This window comes from Cynara cardunculus, assembly GCF_001531365.2.
Source record: "Cynara cardunculus var. scolymus isolate 2C chromosome LG 5, CcrdV1, whole genome shotgun sequence".
Taxonomy (NCBI): domain Eukaryota; kingdom Viridiplantae; phylum Streptophyta; class Magnoliopsida; order Asterales; family Asteraceae; genus Cynara; species Cynara cardunculus.
Window position 1 is genome coordinate 19,429,762 of NC_037532.1, and position 12,917 is coordinate 19,442,678.

At 36.9% G+C, this 12,917-nt stretch overlaps 1 protein-coding gene, 1 long non-coding RNA gene and 1 pseudogene across 3 annotated transcripts; 1 reads left to right on the forward strand and 2 right to left on the reverse strand.

The window, feature by feature from the left end:
- Nucleotides 1-6: 6 nt before the first annotated feature.
- On the reverse strand, nt 7-1,528 carry LOC112513704. 2 transcript variants are annotated; one of them, XR_003069291.1, is made up of 3 exons: nt 1,369-1,528; nt 1,042-1,266; nt 7-434 (listed from the first exon to the last, which is right to left on the reverse strand). It is a non-coding gene; the product is annotated as an uncharacterized LOC112513704 (long non-coding RNA). The 2 variants fall into 2 exon arrangements; XR_003069292.1 differs by lacking the exon at nt 7-434 and adding an exon at nt 779-838.
- An 856-nt stretch (nt 1,529-2,384) lies between these two features.
- Nucleotides 2,385-5,127, reverse strand: LOC112512880. Its single transcript, XM_025119011.1, has 3 exons — nt 5,110-5,127; nt 4,637-4,831; nt 2,385-2,815 (listed from the first exon to the last, which is right to left on the reverse strand). Exons 1-3 carry the CDS (start codon nt 5,125-5,127, stop codon nt 2,642-2,644), a joined length of 387 nt encoding a protein of 128 aa, XP_024974779.1. The 3' UTR covers nt 2,385-2,641.
- A 621-nt stretch (nt 5,128-5,748) lies between these two features.
- LOC112512881 lies at nt 5,749-12,645 on the forward strand (annotated as a pseudogene).
- Nucleotides 12,646-12,917: the final 272 nt, after the last annotated feature.

Genomic DNA, 12,917 nt, shown 5'->3' on the forward strand with positions numbered 1-12,917 from the left:
TCTAAATTTATCAACAAAAAAACATCCAAAATCATCATAGCATGTTTAACGATCTTGAGTCTCCGAACGTTGGTCTTGAATAGTTAATGAAGATGAAAAASTTGGAACTGAYCGGCCGGATACAATTGACCTCACCATTTGTCGCAACTCARCGAATTCATCTTTCATAAGAAAGAGCTCGGATTTGGTTGAAGCAAGCTCGGACTCTGTTGAAGCAAGTTGATTAGACATCTCGGTGTGGCTCAATCGACCTGACACACCGGTGCTATGTCGCGAGCTCGTAGAATCGCTCCTAGTGCTCGGGACCCTAGACCATTCCCCAACCATCGCCGAGTATATGCAAGTCTTTTACTTAAGACTTGTTGCATAATCTCTAGATCACCCGAAGKATTTTCGGTTCAATCAATTTGCCGCTTGATCTCTACCATGTTCTCCTATGGACATAAAAATCATATATATAAATCTTAGTGATTTATAAAACTCACAAACAACAACTATATATAGACTTTTACTTTTTATAAAATTGTGAATCAATTCATCGCTTTTTCTACGTAGTATTAAAACCACAAACAACAGCTATATATAAAACTCACAAACAGCAGCTATATATAGACTTTCACTTMTATAAAATTGGTATCTAGAAAATCTATGGAATATGGTTTCATATGCAGTGGTTAATCTTCTAATTGAAAAACCACAAACTCTGCTTTTATTTGTTACTGTATATACAAAATTAACAGGAGACACCCCAATAGAAGATCAAGATAGAAGTTGCAGACCTGAAACACCTCCACAACTCTATACTAAACCTGGTTGAAGTTGATCCAGGTYCAAATAGCTAACATGCAACAATTAGGACCAAAAGAAATAAAGAACACAATAAGATTTTTGCACATTGATAATTTAATTGGTTCACTTTTTATTTTATTTTTTATATTTCTTACCAAGACATTTTCAAGATATAGAAAATAAACAACATTAAAGTTACCGACATKTTTTGAATTATAAGACAAAGCATATCAARATCCAAAAACAACTTACATGAAACTTCTCCGAACTCCAATAATTGCAAAGTATATGCCAAGCATCATCTGTTACATTYGAGTCAGTTGGCTTCATTCCTTTGGCTCTTTCCACGTCCTCCATATATGTTGCTTACTAATAATCATTACRAAATATTGATGGCACTAGTTTTGGTCCACAAGCTTTCCCCATTCTGTCACTACTGGAGGTATCTTAGATGTTTAACTAATAGTCAATCAGTACCTTGAACATTAATATRATAATAGTTATCCCAACAGAAACAACAGCTTCAATGTTAAAGAGAGAGTGTTGACCAATTAATAACAATTGCAGAAATTAACTAACCTTATTACAAGAAGACGGATCAATTGTGTCTCCTTTACCATCATCACTTCTGCTAGCTCCAGAAGTGCTGGTGTTCAGTAAGCAAGAGGAAGCATTCTGGTTACATGTTCCACATCGTTAGACTTGGACAAATTCCCCTCTATATATGTTGGAACCCCCTTATCTCAAGGGCTCTTTTGGACCATAAACTCATTGGAAACATAAGCACATGGTAATGAAGTTATATAAGACCCACTTCAAGCTGATTAAGTAGTATCCTCACTCATTAAAAGAAGTGTCTCTATTGACATATAGGAAGAAATGAGAGAGAGAGAGAGAGAGAGCATGTGTGTAAGGTAAATTCACAGAGAAATATTTCGATAGTAATCATTAACATTATTTTCAACCCAATCTCGTCAGTGTAAGCAATTAGATGAAAAATATCTTTGTCCAATCATAAAGTACACAAGCTTTGGTAATGCTACAAAAGATAAATGAWTCCCCTGYCTAGCAATAAATAYAAAACAGGCAAGTGACTGGTTTGCCTATAGATCAATATCTGATAYCTTGTTCCAGAAAGCTGGTCTYGAATCATTAACTTTAGAATTATGACCTGTAACAATCATGTGTAGTGGTTCATAAGCACTGTTARATGGTAATGCAAACATGGTACAAGAGGAGGTGATGTTGAGGGAGGGGATGCCTAAATTGTCAATTGACATTATTCTTTACAATATGCAAGATACAAAGGTAATAATACAACCAGGCTGCCACTATGAAGATTTAGATTTTATATCTCTCATTTTATACAAAGGTAATAATACAACCAGGCTGCCACTATGAAGATTTAGATTTTATATCTCTTATTTTATACAAAGGTAATAATACAAGAGCGTCTATGTTATATTTTATATCTCTTATTTTATAATAATAAGAAATTTATATCCATTGGAAGGAGCTAGAAATTAGAAGAAGCAGGTTGGGGGGGGGGTATGAAATGAAAGAAAAAGCTAAAGTGAGATAAATGCTGCAGTTAATTTAGGACATCTTCAAAAGGAAACTATTACATTTATTCGAAGGGAATATGATGTATTTGCCTTACTTATTGTTTCATAACATCTCAGATACCTGAATATGAAATCCACTCGTGGGTAGTAAATGGATGCCTACAAATAATATAAAACATAGGCTCATGGGTGGTGTAACACTTAAGTATGTGACAAAAAGATGTGATTTATTAAATTTTTAACATCTTGAGAGGGACCTACTACATGCCCAAGGCCATTAATAACACCTATATCTTCTTCTTTATTTTCAGCAATCTGATTTGCTTCTCCTCATTGGATTGATAGTCAAACATATGCTCGTTGATGGAATCCTCTTCAACAAATGCAGGTCTCAGAAGGCCTTGAATAGCAAAACCAGCAGGAGGCTGGTCCATGTAATTAACGAGAACATCTGATACAAACTGAAAAACAGAAAAGGTTTACCCAAAAGCAAGTAAATCCACTATTAGATTGAGATAGACTAAGCGTAAGTGGAGGAAAAATAAAATATTTCAAAATACATGAATAGATAACTGCTCAAAATCACCTTAGCAAGAGGTCAAATCCTTTATTTCTCATATAAATCCATATAACTCTTTACAGTACATAACACTCTGTACCAAATGCTTACCTCTGCTAGTTGTTTAGCAAAATCCATCGGATGGTAAGAACGCATAGTCTCTAACTTTGACCTAATRACTCCATCTCACTGACCATTTCTGTGGTATCAAAGCCTATTATGACTTGCTGCATTCAGATGAGTGGTTAACAAGCTTGAATGAAAAGAAGGGCCAAGTTCAAAAGTTAATCTTTCTGCACCTAGTCATTTACTTCTTCCTACTATCCCTATGCCAACTACAAATGACTAGTTGTAAAAGACTGCTGCATTCAGATGAGTGTTTAATAAGTTTGAATGAAAAGAAGGGCCAAATTCAAAAGTTAATCTTTCTGTACCAAGTCATTTTACTTCTTCCTACTATCCCTATCCCAATTACAAATGACTGGTTGCAAAAGACCGAGTTAGCATACTATAGACTACCATGAGAAACATGTAAAATTCCTMAATGTCTAATGATTGGGAATATAGAAGTGCTGCTCGAAAGAMAAAAGTGAATGGTAAACACTAAGGCGGCATTTGGTTTGATAGAATGTTTTGAGGAATTTGGATTTCATGGAAGAATTTGGAATTGGAAGGATTTGGAATCTTTGGTGTGTTTGGTTTGTAGGATTTGTAATGGTTTGTCAGCTGTTGAACTATTACCATTAGCCTTACAATAGTTTGTCTACATAAAGCATGAAGGAGGGTAGTAGAAAARCATTCATTTATTTGAAATAGAATGCAAAAATAGACCCAATAGAAGTACCTAAGATATATTTGCTTTATTTTCCGACAAAGTATGATGTTATCTGGCAAAAGGGATACAGACTTCCACAATAAGATGATATGCCACAGACCATGTTACTTACCAGAAGGTTATCCCCAAAAGCAAGAGTTTGCAGAGTGTCTTCATCATTTTTCACTTGGAAATATATATCTGAACAGGCAGCAGACCAAGGCATAATTGGGACCAATGAAAGAAAAAGTGAGCCACCGGTTCAGGTACAAGATACTATCATTACAAAACTACAAAAGATTCCACAATAGAAAGATGGACTAGGGAACTTGCTTCCATGTTCACCCTTGACATAAGGCAAATCAGGCAAGAAAATATTCTCATAGACTCTGTCACTGACCAGCCCTGAGAACATAAGCAACGATTGGCTGTTTGCTTGAAAATAACATCATCTTATGATCAATTCCTATCAGAATAAGTGTTTGCTTCTTTGTCTTCCTAAAAACGTGGTAATCTCCATCAATTGTATACATAGAGCAACAGGAAAATGTCTTTAGGGGCAAAAAATGCAAGCTTGAGCATTCATCGTTTTTGTTATACTGACCTACAAAATCGTATTGGACAAATAAGAGAAGCAGTTGAATATGTATAGTCGTTTACATTGAAAAATGTTCTAATACATCTGCAAGTCTCATTCGRCCATGCTCAAATATCCTAATTCATTCGTAGAAGGAAATTTTACCAAATTAAGCGAACTCCTAATTGATTGCAATGAATCAGCCGCAAATTTTAATGCAACGAGATCCTCCGATCTCAAATCAGTCGATCATGTAACCAAAACAAAGTATAAACATAATTCCTAATTGATTGCAATGAATCGTCAAAATGAAGATGTTAAGACAAACTTACCGAAATCGATGAATCSTCAAGCCCTAAATCGAAAAATCGAAGAGAAATCTTAGAATTCGTAGAGCCGATACTATTGATTTTACATTTGATTGTGTTCCGATTACTGAAAATTGGAAGAGAAATCGTATGAACTCGCACAAGACTCTCACTCCCGATTCCCGACTCCCGAACGCACACACACGCTCCGTTTAATTTCTAATTATATTTTTTTATAAATAATTTATTGAAAATAAAAAGCCTTTAGATACCCTTTTAGAATCATTAAAGTGTAATTAAAACCTTTTATTTAATTTAAAACTAAAAAWAAAAATACTTTATTTTTTGTGACGATTTAGAAAGCGTTTCTAAAGCTTTTGATTTGRATTTTAGAAACGCTTTATGTAAGAAGCGTCTCTAAAAGCTTTAGCGACAATTTTCATAGTATATTTTTTGGTTTGAAATTTTTCTCTTAAAGTTATCTTACCTTTTGTTACACTTTTCACTTTTGTCATATAGTTTTTTCCCTAAAAATCACTTTTAGATACACTTATGGATTCTTCTCTAAAACTTCCTTCTCTAAAACCATTTTCCCTTGTAGTGTAATTTATTTGCCTCCAATTTTAATTATTATTCGCTTATTTCTTATTAAAAAAATAGTTTTGGGGGGGGGGGGGGGATTTTTGGTTTGAAAATAATCTTGTAATGGCCTTTTCAATCACATGCCTTTGATTAAATTCATTTAAGGGACCGTTCATTAAACGCTTACCGAGTAGTTGTTTATCGGGTAATTTTCCTCACTGGACGAACATGGCAAGACCCAATAATCTTATCGGGTAAGAGCGATGACAAGGATAGAGAGTTTTACTCGGTAAGCGAGGGTGACGACTCTTACACGGGTAAGCGCTTAGCATATATATTGTTGCAAACAATACCATTTTGATGTACTACAATCTTACCTAGATAATAAATTATAGTGTTAGACTCCTAATAATAAGCGCTTATCGGGTAAACATTTAGATAAATAGCCCCTAAGATTGAGATATACTTCTACATTTTCAACAGTTTTGTTGTTTCCATTTGAAACTCCTTGTAAAGAAGTACTATGTTTTGCGAAGACCAAATTCTATGCAGATATGGATTTCTATGTAGATTTTGATAATCTTAGGACTCTTGAAGCCGAACAGCAAGCACCTAACTGCAAAGGAGTTGACATTGAAGAGGAAACAAGGAGAACTTGGATGGATAAAATGCCTTTGACGTCTGTTAAAGAGCAAAATGAAGGAAACAATCGWGTAGAAGCCGCAACACCATGTCAAACCGTAGCGAAAGCAAGACAAAAGAAGATGTCCCGTTTACAGGATATCGTCCTAAAACAATTGTCGAAGATGATGGAAGTTTGTAAGGCTCAGGGATTTGTTTATGGAATTATCACCGAGAACGGAAAGCCAGTGAGCGGTGCCTCTGAGAATCTGCGTGCATGGTGGAAAGAAGGAGTACGGTTTGATGAAAATGCCATTGCCGTGATCAACAACCACCAGGCAGAAAACTCAAATGTYGGAAAAARTAACCATTTTTCAGAGGTTTCCACTCCTTACATCTTGCAAGATCTTCCTGACACCACACTYGGTTGTTTTTTGTCAGCTCTTATGCAACACTGTGATCCACCTCAAAGGCGGTTTCCATTGGGAAAGGGTGTTGCACCACCATGGTGGCCCACCGGAGACGAAGAGTGGTGGCCACAGTTGGGTTCCAAAAGCAAGACTGCCCACCACCATATAAGAAACCTCATGATATGAAAAAGATCATGAAAATTGGTGTTTTGATGGCTGTCATAAGGCATATGTCTCCCAACATTTCCAATATTCACAATTATATTCGACACTCTAAAAGCTTACAAAGTAAGATGACGCCTAAAGAGGATGCCGCCATATCTGTAGTTATTAAACAAGAAGAAGCTCGCCTACAACTTAGCAACAACTCATATGTAGGAAGTAACAATCGACCATATCATATTAGAGATAACATCATTTATGAGGATCATGGCGTGCAAGGTGAGCAGACTATTGTCGGAAACCATAACCATACTGATGGGGGGCTCGTTGATTCTTCGAACTCAAGTATTTTGGTGCCAAAAATAAAGCAACCATTTGATGGGCTTGAGGGGCAAAAACTGAAGCAACAAGCAGTTATTATTCAAGACCAGACCTATCCAAGTATGATAAATTAAAATCAAACTTCGACCAATTGTAAGGTAAGAAAGATTAGCTTCGACATATGTATTAACCGAACAAGTGTTCATGTATGATTTAGTAAAAAGCAATCTAGACCTGTTCTAAAACACACCCTTCTCATATGCCTTTATTGTATGTACATGCTTTAGTTTTCTTTCTAGCTTTGTTACTTGTTCTTTGACTTTCCCAACCTGTTTTTCTGCCATTTATGTTTATCTGTATCCTCTAATTCTAATCTTCGGTTAAACTTTAGAACCATATGTTCTTTTTTGTTGCAAAATCATGTTTTCTAAAACTTTTTATAAGTTGGGTCTTTACAGAGAATGAGCCGCTTTACCCCATAGGGTAGAGGTAAGGGAAGGTTTGTGTATATCTTACCCTTAAAGATGCTGATGCCGTATTATATATATGATTCATTAAATTTGTTTGGTCTGGTTTAGCAATGGAGGTTGCAACAGTAGAAATAAGGGTATCTTAACCCTCAAGCTTAATTCACCCCTCCCCACACCAAATAGAAGAGAACACAAAAGCCAGGTTACCGTAGCATAAGACTAGTGACTCAAAGTATTAGTTATGCACACCCATATTTCATAACTAATCACAAGAGCTACAAGCTTTGCATAATCGAATTAAAAAATTTACCATCTCATCTTTGCTCTTGTTATACATGTTGGGTCACGAGAGAATAAATTACTGTGTTACTAGACATTCAATATGAGTGTGTAAATATTTTAGAAAGAAACGTTTTTACAGCTAAGTAGTGTTTTTCTCAAGTATATTAAAATTAACGCTTAAGCATCCTTGTATACTCAAAGAATTTTTCTTTAGACATATGGCTTCATATATTTATCTTATTAATTAATCCTAATTTAATTAAATTAAATTACAATTGACTAAGGGGCTGTTTACCAAATCATACCGGGTAAGTGCTGTCCGGGTAAGAGTGCTGACCCGGGTAAGTGCTATCCTGGTAAGTGCTGTCCCGGGTAAGAATGTTTACCAAATGTTTTTGATAAGTGCTTACCAAAAATATAATGACTATTATAACCCTATTTATAATTATATATTGAATAATATATTATTATTTTTGTTATTAATAATTTAATGGAAGAAAAAAAAACAAAATAAATTGCCAATATTGCCAATGTTCTTGAGTTGTTGGATATATATATATATATATATATATAAAAATATATATAAAAGGTAAGATAAGGTCCAGGTGTCCCATCTCTCTACCTACTGTGGTTCTATGGCCACCTAGTTTGGCTAGGTACAAGTTTTTAAGACCTCCTGGTGTCCCATCTCTCTACCTACTGTGGTTCTATTGCCTATACCTCTTTAATTGGACGCTCCCTCTCTCCCTTCATTTGTGTTCCTAATCATTTCCCTACTACATCATACTTCTTTTTCAAATGCCCACCATTTTTTCTTCATATGGGTTGCCTTGCCATGGTGGGTCAGCCAGAGGCACAACTGTGCAGCGACAGAAAACACTTTCAAAATAGAAAGTTTATGCAGGGGTTTGGGKAGTTGGATGATGTATTTGCAAGCAGTGGAGGTGGGGATTTGATATACATACAGAGTTATGGTGGAACAGCTGTGCTTATATATGATATGGATACAAGACAATGGTTTTGGTGTCAAAAATGTCAGATGCATAAGAAGTTTCCTCTTGAGATCTTTTCTGGATTTTGCTTTGAACCCAGGTTACAGTTTATGTAGGAAAGATTGGTGTTTTCTTCTTATTATTACACATGGTTTTCTGTGCCTTGCCATGGTGGGTCAGCCAGAGTCGGGAGAGACATGGTTTTCCGTTTAACAAGAAAATTGGTTGATTTGAAAGTACCTTTTCGAGTAGCCAAGGGAGGATGAGCGACGAGGGATGAGGACCGACCGAGTGGTAGCAGGGAGTGTCGGGACCGCGGGGGATGAAAGGAGAGCAACGATGAGGGACGGTGAGGAGCGTCGCGAGTCGGGAAAGACGGGGGAGCGATGAGGGAGCGGGGAGGAGCGACAGGGAGATAGCGTGAAAACCTAATCGTGTAAAGGGGGCAAGGATGGAAAAGATAAATCTGACCCGGGTAAGCATTGTTTTCATGCTGTCTCGGTAAGTTCTCGGTCAGAGTTTCGGTCAGATTTCGGTCAGAATGGTAAATCAGTAAACACACTGACTGCTGACCGAGTCAGATATGCTGACCGAGTCAGTCCGGTCAGCAGTTAGTAAACAGCCCCTAAATAATATATTTCTCATTTATCTATTTAATTAGTCATAGTTTAATGAATTTACGTCACAACTAAATAAATAAAAAATTCTCATTATCAAACATTTTAATATTTTATTGACCCATTTGAACATTATCATGATGACATAAATTATGCATCATATTTATAATTACAATGAGAAATGGTATCTAGCAACATCTTATCACTACCCACATGACAGATTAGTTGATTCAATGCAGTCATTAATTTACATGATCAATTCAATATATGAACATATCCCTTTCTCCTAAGTGTCTATATTTGAAGACGATAATATGTTTTGTATCATTCTCCTTAAATCTGATCTTTGTTTTCTTGATCTACCAAAAAAATTGAATAAATAATAGATCTCAATATTATATATCATTTATTTGATCATGTATGTATTTCTTCAATCTCATTTTATCAAAAGATAGAGGCACTACTCCTATCAACAAGGGGGACAAATCATATCTCAAATAATACTAGCGTCATCAGAATCGGGTCAAAAGATGCTCAGAGCCGATCGTAAAGGTAATCTTTATCTCATGAACTTCTCACTCAGAGATGGTATAGAGACACTCTATCTCATATCTCGTAAAATTGAAGAAGCCTGGCTCTAGCATCACAAGCTATCTCACCTCAATTTTTCACATATTGAGAAGCTTGTCAAAAACAATTTTGTTGTCGGACTACCATTGGTAAAGTTCGAAAAAGATCATCTTTTGTCCTGCATTTGAGATGAGTAAACTCAAAAGAGCGTCTCATAAGGCAAAGATTGATGTTTCCTGTGTCAGACCTCTGCATATGCTTCACGTGGATCTTTGTGGTCCTATCTCTATACAAAGCATGTCTGGCAAGAAATATATCCTTGTACTAATCAACGAATTCTCACGATATACTTGGATTGAGTTTATAAGGCAGAAATCAGATGTGCTAGAGCTGTTGATAAAGCTGATGACCAAGATTCAAGTTCTTCTACAGAGAAGAATTCAAAAGCTGGGGAGTGACAACGGTACAAAGTTCAAAAATTCAAAAATTGACGAGTACCTTGCCAAAGAGGGAATTTCCTAGAACTTCTCGGCTGCAAGAATGCCACAATAGAATGGTGTTGCGAAAAGGAAGAACATAACCTTAGTTGAAGCTGCACGAACAATGCTTGCAGCCTCTGGTCTTCCAACCCATTTTTGGGGAGAAACTATCTCGACCCGGGTGCTTTACGCAAAATAGATCTACAGTGGTCAAGAGATATCTGAAAAATCCTTATGAACTTATCAACCAGAGAAAACCTAATGTTAAATTTTTGCACATCTTTGGTTGCGGGTGCTTCATCCTCAATGACCGTGAGCTTCTTGGCAAATTTCACAAGAAGGCAGACGAAGGCAAATTCCTTGGATGTTCTGTGAATTCCAAAGCCTACAGAGTCTTCAACCTCAAAACCAAGACGGTCATGGAGAGCATCAACGTCTCGTTTGACGATAAAGAACCAATGATTTCAGAGTACTCTAGCTTTGAACTCAAGCTAAACCAAGTGACTTCCAATTCTCTATCGAAGTTAAGGGAATTGGAATTCGAGCAACTATTCCAAGACTTCTTTGATGATGATGTCATCTCTGGGTATGCAACAATAGGTGCCTCTACATGCTTTCAAGAAGAGACACAACCTTCGGGTACATCTATCTCTTGCCTTTCTGATGCCTCTACTCCCACTTATGATCTTGCAGATCCAGAACCAGAGCCTCATACCTCTACATCAGAGCCCAGTCCCTCAGACCTAGAGAATACCATCTCTATATCTGAACCTAGTCCCTCTATACCACAATCCGAGGGGGAGCAAGCAGAGCCATCATCATCAGTAAGGGACGAATTGCCAAACATCCCAATTGAGCAGGATTCAGAACTCCACTTACAGTTCACCCTCCTATGACAAGATGGAATAAAAACCATCCCTCACACCAAATCATTGGTAATCCTTCACTAGGTTTCAAGGCAAGAGCTGCCACTACAAATGAATGTTTATTCGTGAACTTTTTAAGCATGGTAGAGCCAAAGAAAATCCACAAAGCACTACAAGACCCAAGCTGGGTTGATGCCATGCAAGAAGAGATTCTACAGTTAGAAAGAGGTATAAACTCTTGTTCCCTTACCAAAAGATAAACTTGCTATTGGCACTAAGTGGGTTTTCAGGAACAAAAAGGATGAGGATGGCATTGTCATAAGAAAAAAGGTTTGGTTCGTTGCCAAAGGCTACTGCCAAGAAGAAGGCAAAGACTATGACGAGACCTTTACACCAGTAACAAGGCTAGAAGCTATACGCTTATTCTTGGCCGACTCTACACATAAAGGATTCCAATTCTCTCAAATAGACATTAAGTCAGCCTTTCTAAATGGTAAGCTGAAAGAGGAAGTCTATGTGTAGCAACCTCCTGGGTTCGAGAGCTCCACACACATACAGTACATCTATTATCTAGACAAAGCTCTGTATGGACTCAAACAAGCACCCAGAGCCTGGTACGAATGACTCTCGTCCTTTCTAATATCCAATGGTTTCAAGAAGGGTAAGATCGACACAACCTTGTTCATTAAGAGGCATAAAGGTGAGATACTCCTAGTGCAAATTTACGTAGACGATATTATATTCGGTTCAAATAACCAGAGCTACTGTGACAAGTTCTTTGCGTTGATGAATAGTGAGTTTGAAATGAGCATGATGGGAGAATTAACATTCTTCCTCGGTCTCCAAGTAAAACAAACAGAGGAAGGTATCTTCGTTAATCAAGCTAAATATGTCTTTGACATCTTGAAGAAGTATCAACTTCATAACTCATCGACAATGAGGACATCAATTGCCACGGGTACCAAGCTTGACATATATCCATCTAGAAAACCAGTGGATGTCAAGACTTATCGTGGAATGAGTGGTTCACTTATGTAACTCACATAGTAGCCTGACATCATGTTCGCCACATGCTTGTGTGCTAGATTCCAAGCTAATCTTAAGGAACTCATATGTCTGCGGTGAAAAGAATCTTTAGATATCTCAAAGGGAATCAATTTTTAGGTCTCTAGTATCCTAAGCATTCTGGCTTTGATTTAATACCATATACAAATTCTGACCATGCAGGGTCTAACCTCCATAGGAAGAGCACATCTGGGAGTTGTCAACTACTTGAAAACAAGTTGGTGAGTTGGACATCCAAAAAGCAGAACTGTGTGTCAACGTCCACTGTAGAAGCAAAGTACGTAGCCACAACAAGTTGCTGCTCCCAAGTCATATGGATGAAGACTCAACTCAAAGACTATGGTATTGAGTTTGATAAGATCCTTATTCTGTGTGACTCGAAAAGTGCAATAGCCATCATTGCAAACCCTGTCCAGCATTCCAAGACCATGCACATTGATGTTTGCTACCACTTCATCAAGGACCATGTGGAAAAAGATACGATTGAGATGTTCTTTGTTTCTACAGATTTCCAGCTTGCTAATATATTCACTAAAGCTCTTGATGAAAAGAGATTCAATTTCTTGATTAGCATGTTGGATATGCTCAATTTATAATGATTAGTCAAAGCCTCTGTATGCATAATACAGAGCTTCTACACTCAAGATTAGCATAAATCTTTTTATTATTTTTTTATGTCCATCATATAGAGCCTCTGCATGTACTATGCAGAGCCTATTAGTCCAAATTCTTTCAATCTTCAAGTTTTGTCATACAGAGCCTCTATACCTTGAACTAGTGCTTGTGCATATCTTATTATTTTGTGATCCAAGAATAGTTTAAAGAAGAGGAGAACAGAAGGCATTATCCAAGGGGGAGAACTGGAATT